The sequence below is a fragment of the Camellia sinensis genome, chromosome 3 (assembly GCF_055761805.1).
Source record: "Camellia sinensis isolate YWXY chromosome 3, ASM5576180v1, whole genome shotgun sequence".
Lineage (NCBI taxonomy): Eukaryota > Viridiplantae > Streptophyta > Magnoliopsida > Ericales > Theaceae > Camellia > Camellia sinensis.
Genome location: NC_138963.1, coordinates 46,344,069 through 46,364,711, shown reverse-complemented (window position 1 = coordinate 46,364,711; position 20,643 = coordinate 46,344,069). Strand labels below are relative to the sequence as shown.

The window sequence follows — 20,643 nt, the reverse complement described above, 5'->3', positions numbered from 1 at the left end:
TATGTGGGCTAAATCCAAGCTGCCCGATTTTCATCCTGCCAAAAAAAAAAAAGAACAGAGCAAGTCAATTTTCTACTAATTTATATCTATACTTTGGGGCATTCAAATAATAGTCCAAGCACATAACCCTATCAGACACCATACAAATGCTGAATAAATTTGTATTTAATCACTACCTAGAGCTATTAATATCATAATGCAGCCTTATGTCATATATATGGGGAGTTCAAGAAATGGTGATGGATGAGGCAATGCCACTGTTGCAGAGTAAGTAGCACATCTGCAACTATTATCATCCATCATTCCAAGGTTGTTAATCTTGTGATCTTTTTACAATAATGAGAACTAAAAATTTGGATGCATTAATCAACTAAACACATTGCAACAACTCAAAAGATTAATTTGCATCTTGCAAAGTGTATGGTTAAGGAAGACACCTTGCATGGAAAATTAGGGTCCAAAACCCATCCCCACAAACACAACTATAAAATCTCACGATTTCATTTCACGAGAACTCATAAACACAACCATTCCAGTAAGAAGTGTTGCCTTTGAACAAAAAAGCTGCCAAAAACAAAGTTCAGGTTGCATGTACTCTGAAATACAAGATATTTTCCTTGTCTTTTCTTTTTTTCTTCTTTTTGAGTTGGTACAAATGCAAAATCCATGCACACAAAGAACAACTCCAAAAGCATAATGTTTCTTTTTTCATAAACATATCAAATGCATTGAAAAAACAAAATTAAAAATAAAACCACATCAATACATGAAAATATATTAAATAACAATAAAAAAGAAAAGGAAACAAGGAAGGTAGAAGCCTGTAAAATTCAACAGAGAAAATGAAATATGACAGCTACCCTTTAAGAAAGGTGCTAAATATTGAAACAACTACAATTGTATTGAAAAATAATCACCAGAACAATGTCATTGATAAAACAGCTCACCTTGAGACAGCAATTTCATAGAGAAAGGAGACACCTTCAAGATTCGGTATGGGTGGAATGTGATCTTTTTTCCCATTCACAAATTTTATTATCTAAAATAAAACCTCATGAAGAGATGCTTCAAGTGCTGCCCTCCGATGACTTCTCTCATCCAGAGCACTCTCTACCATCATTCACAGGGAAGCATACATCATTATGAGTTATTACTAAAACATTAATAAAAAGAGAGCAACGCACTGCAATGAACGTACCTCCCGGGTCTACTACTAATTTGGAATGATGAGAAATGACAGCGAAATGAATCAAATAATCATGTCAGCGAAATGAATCAACTAAACATGTATTGTTCTATTACTTCAACTTTCTGTTACCATATAATTTGACAATCCATGTTAGAAGTATAAATTAGTTGATCATTTCAACTTTCTGTTACTTCAATAACGTCAATTGTTACACAGTGCCAAATGCCAGTGGGCAGTGGTCACTTTCTGTTTGATGCATTTCAAATTTGAGAATTTATTTAGTACAAGCCTTTCTATAATTTGATAGCAGATCTTTGAAGTACTAGAATGAAAACAAATAATCAGCAACAATGAGAGCTAAAAGAATTTCAGCTAACATGGATTGCTCCACCAATAGCAAGAAATGACAACGAAAGTTGAACTCCTAATCATGTATCATATGGAACATTTCAAAACTAATCACATTTTTCTCTAGTCTCTACTATAGGAGATAGCTAATCCATAAGCATTTCATGGTGAATGATTGCAACTTTTAGCTTTAGAATCTTAGTCCAGGTGAGATGAATCAGTCCAATAGTTTTATCCGTGGGAGAAAAAAATACAAACCTAATTTCAAAATCTTTGATCATATAATATACATAATTATGTAGAGTACTAGAAATATGAATCAAATATTTAGTGAAAGGTTTAAAACTTGAAGCAAGAGTGTTTTACATGTTTATGAGTTCATAGCCCACGAGGTTAATCAGTCTGTTGCAGACTAGTGAACTAAGGTCAGTTTTGGTGAGTATACAAACATATATATATTCATATATATATATATATATATATATCATTTGTTTTTTTTCTAAGTGGGCTCGTTAATCAAGCTTCAATTCAATCATCATAAAGGCACTAAGTAGTGATGCAGAGTGATATCAAATTGAATGAATTGAATTAGGTGTTTCAAGTTTTGGTTTGGGCATTTCATTTTTATTAGGGATTATTAAAATTTACACTTAAGTGAATGGCCATTTAATTGCACTTAAGTCAATTAAAAGCTTAAAATTAGTTTAAGGTCATCCTATTATGAATATTTTTTTTTTTTTTTGGTATGTGAGAATTTCATTAAAAGAAACAAAGAATACAAAAATCAAGGGAGGCATACCTTTCAAATACCAAAATCAAGAAAAACATGAAGCAGCTAGACTAATTTGGAGCAAAAATTCTCTCACAAATCTACTAGTTTTTACACAATAGTAGATTAGAGTAAGATTGCTTAATAGATGCAAACTGAGAACATTGAACTCTAATATTAGAACTAATCTGATTCATCAAATATGTAGGCCTATGACATCCTTTGAAAGCCCATGATTTCTCTCTTGCCAGATTTAGTATACCGTTGCAGCCTAAACAATTTTCCTCACTATATGGAAAAAAAAATTCCCACTAAATTGGTTAGTAATCCATGATATCTAATTATCCCTAGAATGTTGAGCCTTAGAAAAGCAGCAAATCTGCTCCCAAATTGCTCTAGAGAAGGAACAATTAAAGAAATATGAGAAAGAGACTCATCGTCTTTGTGGACAAACGAGACAAGTAGTGAATCAATCTCCCCCCAATCTTTGAGCCTGCCTTAGTCCTAAGCCTGCCTCTAATGGCCATCCAAAAACAAAGCCGTGTCTGGGAATGTACTTAGGGAACCAAATAATCTTATGCCAAATCACAGAAAGGGAATGAGGCTTGATAGCATCCCAAGTGTTGTAGCTTTGTATTTAAGAGAGGAGGAAATAATGCACTGAACCTCATCATCTCTAGAACAATTGGGCTGAAAGGAAGGCATTACAGAGGGAGGGAAAAGCCAGGTCCAACGATATCCTTAACAAAAGGTCTGGCAATGGATCTAAGATTAAGAACCTTTCTCCAAGTCCAGGAGCAGTCAGAAAGGACTGTAAAAGCCCAAAAGCATTTGCCTCTAATAAGATATCTATAGCACCATTGAATTTATGGGTGTAAGAAAAACCAATGAAACTAGACTGACTGCTCAAGATCAATTGAAATTTTGGTTTGTGATCTATTTTTCATAACGTGCGATCTGTTGTGGTTTTAAAATTTTATACACTCATACAAACTAAAACGACTGAAATATTATATTTAAAAAATTTGAGCATTAGAAGATAATTGACTAACAATACACAATTTCTAATAAAAATTAAGGAGGAAGACATTTATAGAGCAAATTTCACTATTTTACTTCATTTATTCTCAATGTGTGATTGTACAAGTTTTTATAAAAACCCTTTTAAAATCTCATGTTCCCTTCTCTACACCAAACCGAGAAAACTGAACCGTAGAATGTGGTCTGCTTTGGTTCCTTAACCAACAAAACTGAAAGGTTCGGTTTGGTACTAAACTTTCCCTTGAACCAAACCGCTTACACCCCTAATTGAATTCACAGTTGAATGATGTTTAGAGTAAATGATCCAAATATGCCTGAGGAAATAAGAATGGTTCCAATCTAGAAGATTTCTTATGCCAAGACCTCCTTCTATTTTGGGCAAGCAAAGAGTCCCTCAAGCGAATTTATTAGAATGAAGGTAAGAGTTGGTCCCTGTCCACAAAAATCCTGAGCAATTGCTCTATATGCAAGCATACTGACTTGAGGAGGATAAAGTGCATAGACCAAAAAACTTGCTGAAGAGAATAGATTGGATAATGTGAAGTCTACCAGTGTAGGAAAGAAACTAATTTTATCAATGAGACCTTTACAATTATCAGCTGAGAGCTAACTAGAAATAAGGGGCACTCCTAAGTATTTGACCGGAAGGGAACCAAGTTGAACCCGAATTAAATTGCAAAAAACTATCTTAGATTGATCATCAATACCAATAATGTAAATCTTGCTTTTGCTCTTTTTTGGCGGAAGGCCAGAAAATTTATTGAATTTAAGAAGAGCATTAAAAACTATGTAAAAGGACTGATCATTCGGATAACAAAAAACAAAGAAATCGTCTGCAAAGCAAATGTGCCTAATGTTCAATTCATGAATCATGACACTTTGGATGAGAGGAAAACAAGCCAGAACTGATATGGTTATGAAAGATTATGTAAAAAACTCCATAACGGGGATAAATTCAGTATATTATGAATTTATTTACAAAGAAGTTAAAAGTTTTTATTTTGGTTAGTCATTTTTAAGCTTTGTGGAAATGTTCCACAAATAAAAAGGTTGTGCAGAGTTGAAGTAGCCGAGGCTAAGACGACAACACATTTTAACATCTCCATTGGAACACCCATATAAACTACTTCATGAACAAACCCTTAACATACAAAATTGGACTCCACTTTTTGTCATATAATACACTTTAACAAACATTTTTAACATTTCCACTAGCCTTCTTAGTTAATATGGAAGAATGCATTATCAGAATAATGCATTGTGATAAAAAAAATAATAATAATAAACATGGAGCTAAAACAGAAATATTTGTGATAAAAAATATCAGAGAAAAAAAATTCAGATGTGAATTTTAAAAGAGTCTGCCACATAGGACCAAAATCAATCCTCTATAGAGAACACTAAAGCAAAACAGAGGAGTCATAAAATCAACATCTCCATCAATCAAATATAACTCGAATCTTCTGAATATTTCATAGGTGTATACATATAAAACTCAAATTTCACATTCTACATGAACACAGATCTCAGAATAGCACAATTCGATTAACACAAAAAACAATTGAACAATACTAATTTCACATTAAAAAAAAAAATTAGAAATTGACAAACTCAAATCCATCTAAAACAATTCCACAACCTTGAGCAATTAGATTCAATTTTCAAAATCCAATTCACAAAAACCTCAATCAAATTCACCAAAACACATTTATATCAACATCAACCCAATCTTTACCGACTAACATTTAAACTTCACACTACACAATCTGAGTCATACTTCATAGATACATGTAAATATGTATGTATAGGCGCAGAGAGAGAGATTGAGAGAGATAGAAATTGGGAGAGAGGAACAGAGAGAGATTCATACCGCCGGATATCTCAGACGACAATGGTGAGTGAAAGAGCGAGTGAGAGAGCAAAGCTATATAGGTTTGTGATACGAGAGAGAGAGAGAGAGAGAGAGAGAGAGAGAGAGAGAGAGAACAATCGGTGTTTGAATTTTTCTAGAACTAGGGCAAATATAAGGAAAACGGGTAAAAGGGTAAAAAAAATAAAAAATAAAAAGGAATGAATTGGTTATTTGCGACGGGTAATCAAATGGTCACAATTATATAGTAGCAAAAGGTCACTTTTCTAGTAGTGAAAGGAAAGGAAAGGAAGAAATAAGCTATAAGTGGCTATCAGTTCAAGTATGAAACACATTAGCTGAGTGAACAAACTGCTAAAGGAGTTCATCACAGCCAAACCGTATAGCTCAATAAAATCTGCAAACACCATAAAATCTGCAAACCGTATAACTCAATAAGCATTCAAGATCCAATAAAATCTGCACACACCATAATAACTCAAAAATAAAATCTGCACACACTAAAATTTGCACACACCATAATAAAATCTGCACATAATAAAATATGCACACAATAAAATCTGCACACACGGGTAATCCAAATCCAAACCGTATAACTCAAACCATATAACTCAAAAACACAAAAACAGAGCAAGGAAGACAGATGGCAGACACAGGGTATGGGGGAGACAGAGAGTAGATACTGATATAAACACAGACAAATCATCCATATGGCGGGAACACCCATTGATCTAAACCATCCATAAAAATTAATATCAGATATTCATTCTTCAGTTCTAAAATCAAAGTGGCACAGCTATTGGATATAGATTTTAATTTTCATTGAGAACCAAACTTAATATCAGATATTCAATAAGGGTTAGGGTTTTCAAATCAAAAGCCCTAATGTAAATGAAGTTTAGAGTTAGAAACAAACATGAGCCACAGAAAATATCTCTTGGAAATATTTGATTTGAATGGAAGAAACTCTAGTTCTTGACGTCAAGAGAGTGAGAGGTTACACTGAGAGAATGGTGGTCCCAACGCCGACGGGGCTGGTGGTCTTCGGCAATGGCTGAAGCTCCAACTATGGTGGAAGAAAGGAGGGAGGAGAAGAGAAGAGCAAGAGCAAGAGCACGAGCCAGAGAGGGAGGCCAACTGGCTTCGGGACTGTTGGACTACTCTGACTTTGCTCTGTTTGGTAACCGGGTACACCGGTTGCCTAATTTAAGAGAAAAATTATTTAATAACTTAGTTATGACCTGGTTATGAAGTAATATGGTATAAGTAAATAATTGAATATAACTAAGTTATGAGTTAATATGGTGGTAGTTATGACTAATATGGTATAGGTTATGATATAAAATCATATAAGTTCATAACTAAATGTATGGTACATCTAAATGTACCATAGCATCACCCCTCAAACATATTTTGATCTTCCTCCATGCCGAAAACAACAATACCACTGGCTTCGATGAGTCTCGGCTTCGTCTTTGGCCTCGGCTTCTTCGCACTCTTTACTCTGCAGAATATATCATCGAATCTTTCCTCCTCAACACCCAACAAAAGAGACCATGGATCCAAATCCAGTTCACCTACAAAATGAATAAAATTGTACGGAGCTTCAGAGATGTATCCACTCAATTATTCCCACATCAACATCGACCGGCAACACAAACAGACCAATACAATATCCTCGATCATAAGAAATTTAATCAAACATTCGCAACGCACGAAAAAATGCAGCACGATGTACTTGTTGGACGTGGAGATGTCGAGAAGGAGTTAATAGCTCGATTGACCGACAACGAGGAGGAGAAAAGCCTCCGTGTGATTTCTCTGGTGAGCGAAGAAGCGCTTGGAAAGACGGCACTGGCAAGGAATGTCTACAACAGAGTAGACATTCGGCAGCATTTCCAGTGCCGTGCTTGGCTCCACGTCGCCAAAGATTTCACATACAAGGATCTGTTGCTTGCAATAATCAAACAGATTCCAATATGTGGCGTATTGGCTGACGTGGAGCTTATGAGCGAGCACCAACTGTCGGCTTTGCTTTTCCAGATTTTAATGGAGCTCAGGTTTCTAATAGTATTGGATGGTATCTGCACCAATCATGTCTGGCTCATGTTAGCACGTCCCTTCACTGATGCCGCGAATGGAAGCAGAGTCATCCTCACTACTCGCGACTCTAAGGTTGCATCCGAGGTTGACCCGTGGGGTCACCCATTGAAACTCATGAGGTTATCTGATGAGGAGAGTTGGGAATTGTTCGTGAAGGTGGTAAATGGGGCAAATTATGATAATTTGAACAATTTCAAGGTAGGAATTGTCAGAATATGTCGCGGTTTGCCTCTAGCAATTGTCCTGCTTGGAGGATTGTTGTCGAGCATACAACCGAATGATGAGTGGTCCGGTGTAATTGATCATCTTTCGCAGTACTTGGGGGATGATGATCAATCAGTCGATCTCTTGACTATCGTAGCTTTATGCTATCATGAGCTACCGTATGTGTTAAAGCCGTGTTTCCTTTATTTGACTCTCTTCCCTAAAGCGTATGAGATTCCTATGCGGAGGTTGTTGCAGTTGTGGATTGCCGAGGGATTTATTCAAATATCAACTACTACCACGACTAGTGTCCTTGAACCTGAAGATCTGGCCAAGGCATATTTGGAAGAACTAGTGTCGAGAAACATGATTGAAATAGCGACATGGAAAGAAGACGGAAGCCCCAAAACGTGTCGAATGCCGAGCTTTCTTTACGATGTCTTCTTGCCAAAAGCCGAGGATATAGGATTTCTTCAAATCCGCCATTGCAATTCACATGTACATGAGTCTAATCAGATTATTCGGAGGCTTGCAGATCATTATGTTGGGGTCAAGTCTACTTTGGAGTCTCATACTCAACATCTATGTTCGTTTGTTTCATTCGAAGCCCAAAAACAAGGTACATCTAACAGAGAAGTCGGTACATTGCTTAACACAATAATCAGTAAGAGGAGATCTAGAGGTATTGTCCTGATGAAAGTGCTTGACCTAGAGGGTGTCTACAAACCTTTGCTACCCGAGAAACTCGGCCAATACTTACAGAACCTAAGATACTTAGGCTTGCGATGGACCGGTCTAGAATCATGTCCGGAAACAATTGGGGATCTACCATGCTTGGAGACTTTAGATTTGAAGTATACTAATATAACCACTTTGCCGGGTTCCATTTGGAAGGCAAAGAACCTTCGACATCTCTTTATGAACGAGGTGTCAATTGCGAAGCCATCATCAAAAGAGTCTTCAGCGACAAACCTTCAGACCTTAATGGGGCTCCTGCTTGGTGCTAAGGACCCTTATGAATACGGCTTAGACTGGTTCACCAGCCTTCTGAAATTGGGAGTATCATGCCATCCAAAATCAGCAGAGAAAACAACCAAGTGCATATCAGGACTTGACAAACTCCAAACCTTAAGATTGAGATCAAAAGATCGATTTGGTCAACCTTTAGACCTCGAGTTGAGTCCTTTGAAGGACCATCAGTCTCTTTCGAACTTATATTTGTTTGGAGTGATAAAGGATGGGATTAAATACCTTCCCCTGAATCTCAAAGTCCTAACATTGTCAATGTCAAAACTCACAGAAGATCCAATGCCGGTGATAGGGAAGCTGCTGCCTCAACTGAACGTCCTCAAGATTCTTGTTTTCTCTTATCTAAGGTCGGAAATGAGATGTGTTTCGGGGGACTTCCCTAAACTCCACGTCTTGAAATTGTGGATGCTAGAAAACCTAGTTCAGTGGACATTGGAGGGAGGTGCCATGCCCCAACTTGCGGAGTTAGAAATTAGAGGTTGCAAAAAATTGACAAAGTTGGATGGATTAGAGCACCTGCCTGCCCTGAAGGAATTACTTTTAACAAACATGTCGCCGGATTTTGTTGCAGATGTTAAAAAAAGGTTGGGAAGCAACATTTTACTCACCAATGAGTGGGAGCCTTCGTCCCTCGCATGTAAGTTTTCTTCATTTGTAATATACTGTCTATCATTTTTTTTTAATGAACCAAATGTGAACAGATCACTAAGGATCTTATAATTATATTAATGTTTTTAATGAAGGATTAATGCTCGCGGATACTGGAGACTGGAATAAAATGCAGTTTTAATTTGGAGTCAAGACTGTCAAAAGACTTCAAAGAGTTGATGTGCTGCAAAAAAAAAAAAATGCAGCTTGTTGTATCTCTGCTGTTCACAACACCGTTCTTTTTATGTAAAATACACTGCAACTCTATTTTTAACTTGTGTTTGGCTTAATTAAATAAAATTCATTTGTATGTTCATGAAGTGGCTCACTTTTAAGGCTGAAATACTCATAGAATTTAGAGCATTCTAACATGTGGATTTGAAAGTGAGATTGAATCAGCATGGTTCTTAAATTAAGAATGATTAATTAAAAAAATTTGACATCATGCTGATTTGTTGGTTTGAATGAATTCAGTCTTTCATGTAGGAGATTAACAACAAGTTTTGGTTTCACCTTTATCGGTTGCACCATATATTATGTGCAAATTTAACATTTCACCACTTGTGGCATCATCAGCCACAATAAAATAAAAAAGAACTTGGCATTGATTGAGGCTTCTTCTTCTTCTTTTTCTTCTTCTTTTTTTCTTGGTTGAGTATACATGCTAGTTGTTAGAATAGTAGAGAGAGAAAAATTAATATGTATTGTATTCAATTAATTAATCATATACAATAGAAGACCTGTATATATAGACTGAGAAAAAGTATCCTATAAACAACATAACTATGACAATATAAATATATCTAGAAAATCAATACCTAATATATCTAAAAATATATACTATATATACAGTAACATCCCCCCTCAAACTCAAGATAGGAGGATAAACATCTTGAACTTGGAGAGAGAAACTAAAACATGAAATAAAACTAAATAAAATAAAAGGTAAATAGATTGCAAAATCCGAACGGAAGCGCAAGGGCACTTAAGATAGATTAGAGACTGGAGCTAATACCGAGAGACGGTTTATGGTCATGTCGGACCATTGTAGGAACTGGTCGGAACTAATGCCAGAACAGCTTAAGGTCGTGCCAAACCGTTACAGAAATTGACCGAAACTAATGCCGAGACAGTTTAAGGTCGTGCCAAACCGTTACAGAAACTGGCCGGAACTAATATCAGGACAGTTTAAGGTCGTGCCGGACCGCTGTAGAAATTGGGCAGATCTAATGCCGAGATAGTTTAAGGTCTTGCTGGATCATTATACAAACTGGTCAGAACTAATGCCGGGACAGTTTAAGGTCGTACCGGACTATTGTAGGAGCTAACTGAAATAAATGTCGGGATAGTTTATGGGGTTATGCCAAACCGTTCTAGGAACTGACCGGAATCAATGTCAGAACAATTTACAGGGAACTACAACAAAAAGCATTTTTGGCGGCTTTTTTTAGCAACCAAATTAAATTTAGTTGCCAATTGTATGTTTTTGGCGACAATATACGTGTTCGTTGCCAAAAAATACACCATTAGCAACAAATATCTCAATTCGTCGCCAAAAATTGTTGGCGCCAATTTAATTTTTTGCGCGGGAGCGCTAAAAAAGTTTTGGCAACAAAATTAATATATGGCGACAAAAATGTTTGTCGCCAATTTGGACTTTTTGGCGATGAAATTAAAATAGTCGCTGAAAGGTGAATGATATTTATGGCAACATAATAATTTTTGTCGCCAATAAATTTCTTTGTCAAAACGACATCGTTTTGAATCTGTCTTTTTTTTTTTTTAATGACCGAATAAACAAGATTGACCTAAAATGAGTCTTCTTCGTTTTCTCATTCCACAACCTGAAACGGCACAACAGAAGACAGAGGTATGTCCTCTTTCCCTCTTCTTCGTCTCTCTTTCCCTCTCCCTCTCCTTCTCCCTCTCACTCTCACTCTCACTCTCTCACATTGTCTCATCTTCCTTTCTTTCTTATTTATCATCAATTTCATTCGGCATTGCAGAACACAACACAATCAATGGGACTGATTTTTCCCTTACACTCTCACACTCTCTCATCTTCGTCTTTTTCTTCTTTTTCATCAATCTAATTTTTCGGACTGATATTCTGATTTTTCGGACTGATATTGTGATTTTCGGACTGATATATTCTAATTTTTGGACTGATTTTGGAACTGATTTTCGGGACTGGTATATTCTGAATTTCGGACTGATTTTGTAACTGATTTTGTATTTTTTTGGGGATTGATATTATAATTTGGGTATCGATCGCACAAATTTGCTGGCATGGAAAGGTGCGCTCAGATTTTTCGATATATCACCTTATAGATTTTGATTCTTGTGAAATCTGGTTTGAGTTTGGTAGTTTGATCATTTGTTAAACCAATGTTTTGTGCTAGGCATTAAGCTTTGATTTTGGTAAATATTTTGAAATTTTGATGATTTCAGAGACATCAGAGTAATTATAGGTGATCTTGAGTAATTGTTTTTTGGTGTGCATTTTGTAAGTGGTGTTTTCACACCCACCACGTGTCTGTGTGTTGGTTTGAAAGAGACAAAAAGTTGCAGTGGACTAGAATTTGAATGAGCAATTTCTTTGACTATGTGACTAATTAGAGTCATTTTCATTGTTTTCTGTTTTTATATTTTCTGGGTTGTGGATGTGAACTAGAATTTGAATTTTTGTACTGGATTCTTGGCTTTTTTGATTACTCCCTAATAATATATATATATATATATATATATATATATATATATATATATATATATATATATATATTAATATACACATAGCAAACAAGCCAATGCTATCTATATATAAAGCTTTTTTCTTCTCATTGTATAAATAAGTTGGCTAGCCTTTATAATTTGTTGAAATGGCTAATTATTCACATCAAGTGTTCTCTGTGAAAACATTTGTTACTACAAGTTGATGTAACTTTTGATTATCATAGAGCACTCTCATATTTTTTGGGGTTTCAATTTTTACTCTTTTTCATATAGATTCTTTAGATGATATTATTTTAGATATATAATAGTACATACTCATTATTCTTGAACTTTTTTCTTTTCCTCAGTTTCTTATCTAGTTTTGGATGAAGAATTTCTAAAAATAGAGTTTTGAAAAAACTTGAATTATGAGACCTTTTTATTGAGATGCACTATATTTATATACAAGAATTACATTTAATCATACATAATTTACTGAAATTCTGTACATATTTAGCACGTGATAAATAAGGAGTCAACTACAAGATTCTCATTCATGAGCTTCATCTTTGACTAGTTCTTCTCCTTGATTTCAACATATAGATTGTCTATATTCTGCGACATATTTTCAGCACACTACTGCTGATTTTTAGCACTTGTTTTATAAGAGAAGTTTCTTTAGATGTAGAGATTGTATTGTACACGGTTGTCCCGTTAATGAAGGATTTATGGACAGCCAATACAAAAGTGTCACATCAGCCAAAATACTCTATTATTATATGGTTAGTGGATCCTGTCTTCTCTCCAGTCATACCACCACCAAACGCCTCTTCCTTTTTCCTGCAAGAACAATTATTCAAAGACTATATAATTGATGATAAGTTGAAGGAGATTTGCATAGGAAACAAAGAGGGAATTCCATTTTATCACTCTTTTGAAACATTTATTTCTACTGCTTGTTTTAGAGTTCGGATTAGAAGATTGAGTTGAGTTGAGTTGAGTTTCCTAGCCAGAGTTGAGTTTCCTTTTCCCACCATTTAACCTGAAATTGTTGTTAGAATGAGTGTAGTCTGTGTAAAAGCTTATTTTTTTGCTGTGTAGTCTGAAATTATGTGGCAAAATCTTGATAGTCAAACTGTGTGCATCTTTGTTCAAAAAAAAAAAAAAAAAACTGTGTGCATCTTGATTTAAAATTTTTCATAATTTTTAGTTTCTGAAAGATTTTTTAATGCCAAAGTCTGTTAAAACTTTGTACAAATTTCTATTTTCTATAATTATTGTGTGATTGATGGACATGATTTGCTCTTGTTCCATGTGTTTTTTCATTGTTTTATCTTTTATGATGAAGGAATTAACTTGGTATTCAGGGGCATGCCTTTTTTTATCACCTCATTCCTCATTATTAGTTTATCAGTTCATTTTCTGTGTGAACATCACAAAGGCATTGGTAAGATGAAGTGTGTAATTTGAAATTAGCAAGTTTGACAAATTAGAGGTTCTAATGTATGAGTTATGATGGGTTTAAATGAGTTGGGCATTTAAAATAACTCAAATGTGCAAGTTTTAGTCTTTGGGGTTAAATTTGATACGAATTGGACAAATTAATCCGACCAACCCTCTTATTCTAAAGCTCCTAATAAAACACAAGACTTAAAAGGCCCGTTCGGGGGCCGAAATTGCGAAATGACTACCGGAACCACCAAAACTTGGCATGGACGGATTTTTCAAGCCTAAATAGACTTGTAGGAACAAACGGGACCTCGATTGGATTTCCGGTTAAAAAATTAGAAGGAAAAATGTAAAACACAAGACTTAAAAGGCCCGTTCGGGGGTCGAAATTTTGAAATGACTACCGAAACCACTGAAACTTAGCACAGACAGCTTGTTCAAGCCTAAGTAGACTTGTAGGAACAAACGGGACCTCAATTGGATCTCCGGTTAGAAAGGTAGAAGGAAAATTGTAAAACACAAGACTTAAAAGGCCCATTCGAGGGCTAAAATTGCGAAATGACCACCGAAACCACCGAAACTTGGCACGGACAGCTTGTTCAAGCCTAAATAGACTTGTAGGAACAAACGGGACATCGATTGGATTTCTGGTTAAAAAATTAGAAGGAAAAATGTAAAACACAAGACTTAAAAGGCCCGTTCGGGGGCCGAAATTTCAAAATAACCACCGAAACCACCAAAACTTGGCACAGATAGCCTTTTCAAGCCTAAATAGACTTGTAGGAACAAACGGGACCTCTATTGGATCTCCGGTTAGAAAATTAGAAGGAAAATTGTAATACACAAAACTTAAATGGCTCGTTCAGGAGCCGTAATTGCGAAATGACAACCGAAACCACCAAAACTTGGCACGGACAGCTTGTTCAAACCTAAATAGACTTGTAGGAACAAACGGGACCTCGATTGGATTTCCGGTTAGAAAATTAGAAGAAAAAATGTAAAACACAAGACTTAAAAGGCCCGTTCGGGGGCCAAAATTGCAAAATGACCACTGAAACCACCGAACTTGGCACGGGTAGCTTGTTCAAGCCTAAATAGAGTTGTATGAGCAAACAGCACCCGATTGGACTTCCCGTTACAAAATTAAAATCAAAATTGTGAAGTTCATATCAAGTTTTTTTTTTTTTTTGTCAATCTAATATTGTTTTTTCTTTTTTCATGTGACAGATTGGCAATGGTGGAAAATAGTTTGGGCTGCATCAGAAGATTTGATTTTGTGTTTTTGGAAATATTTTGACATAGGATTTTGGTAAATGATTTATGGATTAAATGTTTAGCATCAAAATATTTGGTGTTGTGTTTTTGTAAATATTTTGACATAGGATTTTAGTAAATGACTTGTTGGTTAGATGTTTAACATCAAAATATTTGGTTGTAATTTTGAAAATATTTTGAGATAGGATTTGGTAATGTATTTATGGGTTTGATATTAGTAGTTTGTAAGTACTTTGGTATGCATGTTTTAGATTGTCAGAGAATTGTAATTATGTTTATTGGGATTTTTCATAGCTATTAATTTTGAATTAGTATGAATGTCATGCATAGGTGTATTATTATTTACATTACATTTGTGTATATATTGTGCACAGGAAAACAAGTATTTTGGATTATTTTGAACAGGAAAATTATTAAAATCAAAATTTATGTACTGAATTTTTAGTGACAGGTGGTATTTTGGTCGCTGTTAATATATTTGGCGACAACATATTGTTTTTGTCACTAAAAGTTGGTGGTTATTCCAAGAACTTTTAGCAACCAAAACTAACTCGTCGCTAAAAACGTGATTTTTAGCAACCAAATTAATTTTGTCGTTAAATAGTACTTTTGGCGACGCATTTATTTGTCGCTAAAAGTACATAACCTATTCAAATTTTAACCTTTTAGCAACAAATTGTAATTTGTAGCAACAATATATGATTTTTGGCGACCAATTTTGCTTGTCGCTAAATGTCTACATACAGTGACAACTTCTGATTTCGTTGCCAATACTTTTAGTGACAGGCCTTTGGCGACAAGTTGTATATTTGTCGCCGATTCTTTTGGCGACGGAATTTGTACTTTTGGCGACAAATTTTTGGGTCACCAAATGTGTTTTTTGTTGTAGTGGGGTCATGTTGAACCGATGTAGAGACTGGATGTTGAACCAGCAAACGTGGTACACACATAATTTATGACATGCTGCTGAACAATGATGGCAATAGATGACTGAGTAAGCCAGGGGCAACTTGGATGGTGCGCTAGGGGGTTATTTTGATAGTACTCCAAGGAATGGCTTGGGTTGTCATCAGAGGATTTTGTTTTGTTTTGTTTTGTGTTTTTAGATATATTTTGACACTATGTTTTGTATCGGTTTGTGGCTTGGATGCTTCAGATGAATCTACATTTGTACTTATGTTTTAATGTTTTGAATTGTATAGAATTCGTAATTATGCTGGTTTGTTTTAGATTTGATATTGATGTTTGATATGGTGTTAGTTTTGGATTATTTTGCAGGTGTCCTAAATTATGTACAGGAAAGCACGAAACTTATATTTTAAAAATTTTTGGCTCAATGACTTTTTAGGTGGTAGTAGGTATTTTGGTGGTCATTAGTTGAATTTGGTGACTGATGAGATTTGTTGCGGGAATTTTAGAGTAAATTTTAGTTGCTAATTAGGTAATTTGACGATAAAAACATGTAGTTGTCAGTAAAAAAAAAAAATAGTATTGAACCAGGGCATCTTGCTTCTTTTCTCTCCCTGATATATAGTTATTGGCGACCAATGACTGACGACCACCATCGATTGCGGTTTACCACCGACCACCAACTCCTTACTTCACCATTACCAATGACGAAGGAGATGAATTTCCAGCGAAGAAAATGAGTAGATCCATATCAAATCCAACTCGATCTAAACTAAAAATAGTTGTCGGAGTACAATCATGTTCCTATATATGTTTCTCTTATTCGATCTCTCAATTTTTCTACTTTTTCTATATTACACACTTCTCTTTTATTGTTTTAATGGAGAAAATTTTCAAATTCTGAACAAGTTGTTTACAAATTTTAGTTACAGGCGGTGAAAACTATAGAATTTTACAGTTTCAATTTTTTTAGTACTAGAATGAATCATGCTTTAAAATTGAAAATTTTTGCAGTTTCATAACATTCATTAGAACTATAAAATTTTACAATTTCATAACATGTTTTTCAGTTTAATTAATAAGGATAAATGCTTAAAAGATTTTTGCTTTCAAACTGTAACATTTTACAGTATCAAAATTTACTCTTCAGTTTGATCAATATTTGAGATTATTTGCTTAAATACTACAAAAATTGAAAAATAATATATATTTTTTCATATTGTTGTTGCTTGTTATTGTTACGTTTTTTTTTTTTTCATTTTATCAATATTTAGTACATTTCGCTATATTTTTTGTTCTAATTTCTCCATTTATTCTTTTTTTTTTCCGACAATATTCTGGATATTTCGGTGAGTCTCTGATGATATTCTTAACATCCAGCAAACGTTCTGGACATTTTGGCGACTTCCAATGTCTTTCAAAACACTCCGGCGAACTTCTAATGATACTTCGGCGACTTCCCAGTGATATTGAAAATTCTGACAAGTCTCCAGTGACTGCCTGACGAAGGTCCAGTGGTGGTAGGATGTAGGAGCGTCTATAAATTAAAAATAAAATAAATTTTTTTTGTAATAATTAAAAACATACAGGACTAATTGATGCAAGTGTTTTGTTTTGGGACTAAATGGGTTTTGAATTTTGTGCATGGGACTTACCGGTAAGTTCCCTAATTTTTAGCTATTGTGGGTTAATAGTGTTTGATGATATAATATTTTTCATACTTATAAATTTATTTATTTTTTTTCAATATTCATTTCTATTGAAAAATATATATATATAGTATTGGGGGCGAAGAAAGACAAATGTTTTTAGTTACAAACATTTTGGTGATGAGTTCATTTGTCGCTAAAACTGCACTTCATCTCTCCTCTATAAACGACCATCATGAACAAAGACTTGAAAATTCATTAAAAGTTGACTTTGTAATTTTTTTTTAACTTTATTTATAAAAAAAAAAATGTGTACAAAATTAAAGATGATTATATGACCCAAAATAAATTAAAAGCTGATTTTTAATTTTTTATATTCTTCCTAAAAGAGGTCAAAGTTTCAATAATTTGTGACAAATTAATATTATTGTAGCCTCCATCATAAAATGAAGGGAGGTAAATTTCCTCTCCTCTATAATTTGAACTTAAGTGCACTGCTTGGGCCTGTCAAATTCATCACAAATTTCATTTTGATAGTTTGAATCGTTTATTTTATTGGCAATTTCATGTATATCATCTCTAAAAATATTATAGAGAGATTATAATCGTAACCTATTCGATTTATTGTAATTATCACAACAAAAAAATGAACAACAATTATATTTTTAAAAATAAATCATCCATTAAATTAAATATGTTACAATTATGGAAAATTTATTATAAAATTCATTTTCAAGTGTTTCTATCCCAATTAGTCTATGAGATATTCTTATATTCTAATAAGTCCTATTATTTAGACATTTGATCCACCAAATACTAATTCTCATATTTAAGATATTTTATAGACATTACTATCCTTACAAATGTTTTTTGAACAGTTAGCAATTTGGTGATGTAAACATTCATATTTTACAATGTGAATATTCACATTGACATATTAACATTCACATTGATGGTGTGAACATTCATATCACAGAACATTCACACTATAAATGTAAATATTATTAGGGGTATTTTGGTAACTATGTCACCCGTAGGATTTATTAGAATATAAAAAAATAATGTACACTACATGGAACATAAGTAGGAAAAAAGAGATTTATGAAACAGTATCCCTACAATTATTGGATCGATATTTTCTTTTATAAATAATATACACAAATAAAATAAATAATTTAAATTATCTAAACAAAACATATGATAAACTCTACAAAATCAAACAAATTTAAATTATCGAAACAACATCCCTGATCAGTGATGCACTCTATGAAATCGTACTACCTCCACTAATTCATATTACTTTTCAAAATAAAATACCTCAAAATAATAATATGAATGTGACATCTAATATTTACCTAAATTTTTGGTGGGATAACCACTGTTATATTAAACAATCCGCCGAGAATATCCGCACATTGACCGTTTTAGCGTAGAAAATGACATATAAATTCATTTTTTAAACTCATTTTATAAAATATTGATGTGTTAAGTAAATAATTGATTGATATTAACTAATCATTTTCTTGTCTAAAAATTGAATAATTTTTTAGACTATACTCTTTAGAATATAGGTAGTAAAGCAAGGCGGCTTGCCTCTTTTTGACTTCAGAGTGTTTTTAATGGGGTAGTTAGAAATTTTGTAAAACATGTGTTATCTAATAGAAAATAATAAGTGTATTTTAATTTTGTGCGTAGATTTATACTCTTAAAATATAAATTTATAGGTATAGATCTGAATATAAATAATAAGTGTTATCTGACAGCTTTAGGTCGTGAAGACTATACTCTTTAGAATACAGGTAGTAAAGCAAGGCGGCTTGACTCTTTTTGACTTCAGAGTATTTTTAAGGGGGATTTGGTGATAGTCCCTCATTATCTAATTTATCTTTCAAAATGATAAGAATTATATAAGTACTTTCAAAATTTCCTAATATTTTAAAACTTGTTTCTTTTACTATATTACTCTCATATCTATCAGCTCTCCTATTAAGCCTTCGTTTGGGAAGTGGATTGGTTTTTTGTCTTTTTTACCTTTTTTGGCTATTTTTGTCTGGGCTAAAAAGTCTAGTTTGGGAAGGACTTTTTGACTTTTTTGACTTTTTAGCTTTTTGGTGAGGTGTCCATATATAATATTACTAAACTGCCCCTGGTATTAAATTTTGTTTTTATTTGGGCGGCTGTCCTGACAGTGACGTCACCAACCCAGGCTAAGTTTTTTTTTTTTTTTTTTTTTTTTTTACAAATAGTTTTTCATGTGGTTTTTATTTTTATTCTATTTTTAATTTCAATTTGTTTTCATTTTCTGTAAAATAATAAAAAGTGAGGTTTTATTTTATTGTCCTGTGTATTTTAAGAAATTATTTTTAAAACTCATAACCAAACACATAATTCGAAACTCCATACTACTTTCATAACTCTACACTCAAATCATAACCAAATACATAACAAAAAAATTAAAATATTTAAAAAATATTTGTATAAAATAGGGTTTGAATTTTTTGTAAAAAATTTTAAAATTAAAAAAATTTAAATCGTAAGTGTTTAAAATTTAAATCGTAATATTTTAAAATTTAAATCATAATATTTTAAAAAGAATCGTAATATTTGAAATTTAAATCGTAATATTTAATTTTTGTCTTATTTATTTATTTTTTTGCCATATTTATTTTTATTTATTGTTTTATACATTAATTATTTATTTTTTGCCTTATTTATTTTTATATTTATTGCCTTATTTAATTACGTGGCGAATGGTAATTTATGTTTTCATGTTTTCTTTTTTTAAAAAAAAAAAAAAATCAATGAGCCGTATCAAACACATATCAAAATAAAAAAAAAATTTATTTTAACAACAAAATTTAAATAATTTAAATATTCAAAAATTTTAAATAATTTAAAATGTTAATATTTTAAATTTAGAAACAACTCTACACTCAAGTTGTAACCAAACATATAAAATGAAACTCAATTAATAAATTATTGAGTTAACTCATAACCAAACACATTACTCGAAATTCCATACTACTTTTACAACTCTACACTCAAATCAGAATATGTTAAATCGTAATATTTTATTTTAAATATTTAAATAATGTAAATAATCTACAAAATTGAATAAGTAAAAAATTAAAATAAATATTCATAAAATTGAAATCGAAAAAATTTAAATAATTTAAAATGTTAATATTTTAAATTTAAAAATAACTCTACACTCAAATCATAACCAAACACATAAAATAAAACTTAAGTAATAAATTATTTTTAAAACTCATAACTAAACACATAACTTGAAACTCCACAGTACTTTTACAACTCTACACGTAAATCATAACCAAATACATAACAAAAAAATTGAAATATTTAAAACTATTTTTATAAAATAGAGTTTGAATTTATTTTTATAAAATATTTTAACAAAAAACAAAAAAAAAATGTTTCTAATTTTTTT

General features: G+C 32.9%; 1 protein-coding gene across 1 annotated transcript; it reads left to right on the top strand.

Moving 5' to 3' along the window:
* The first annotated feature begins 6,582 nt into the window (after positions 1-6,582).
* On the top strand, positions 6,583-9,513 carry LOC145821476 (disease resistance protein RPP13-like). The gene is made up of 2 exons (XM_082917998.1): positions 6,583-9,190; positions 9,297-9,513. Coding segments are annotated over exons 1-2 (2,610 nt in total). The 3' UTR covers positions 9,299-9,513.
* Positions 9,514-20,643: the final 11,130 nt, after the last annotated feature.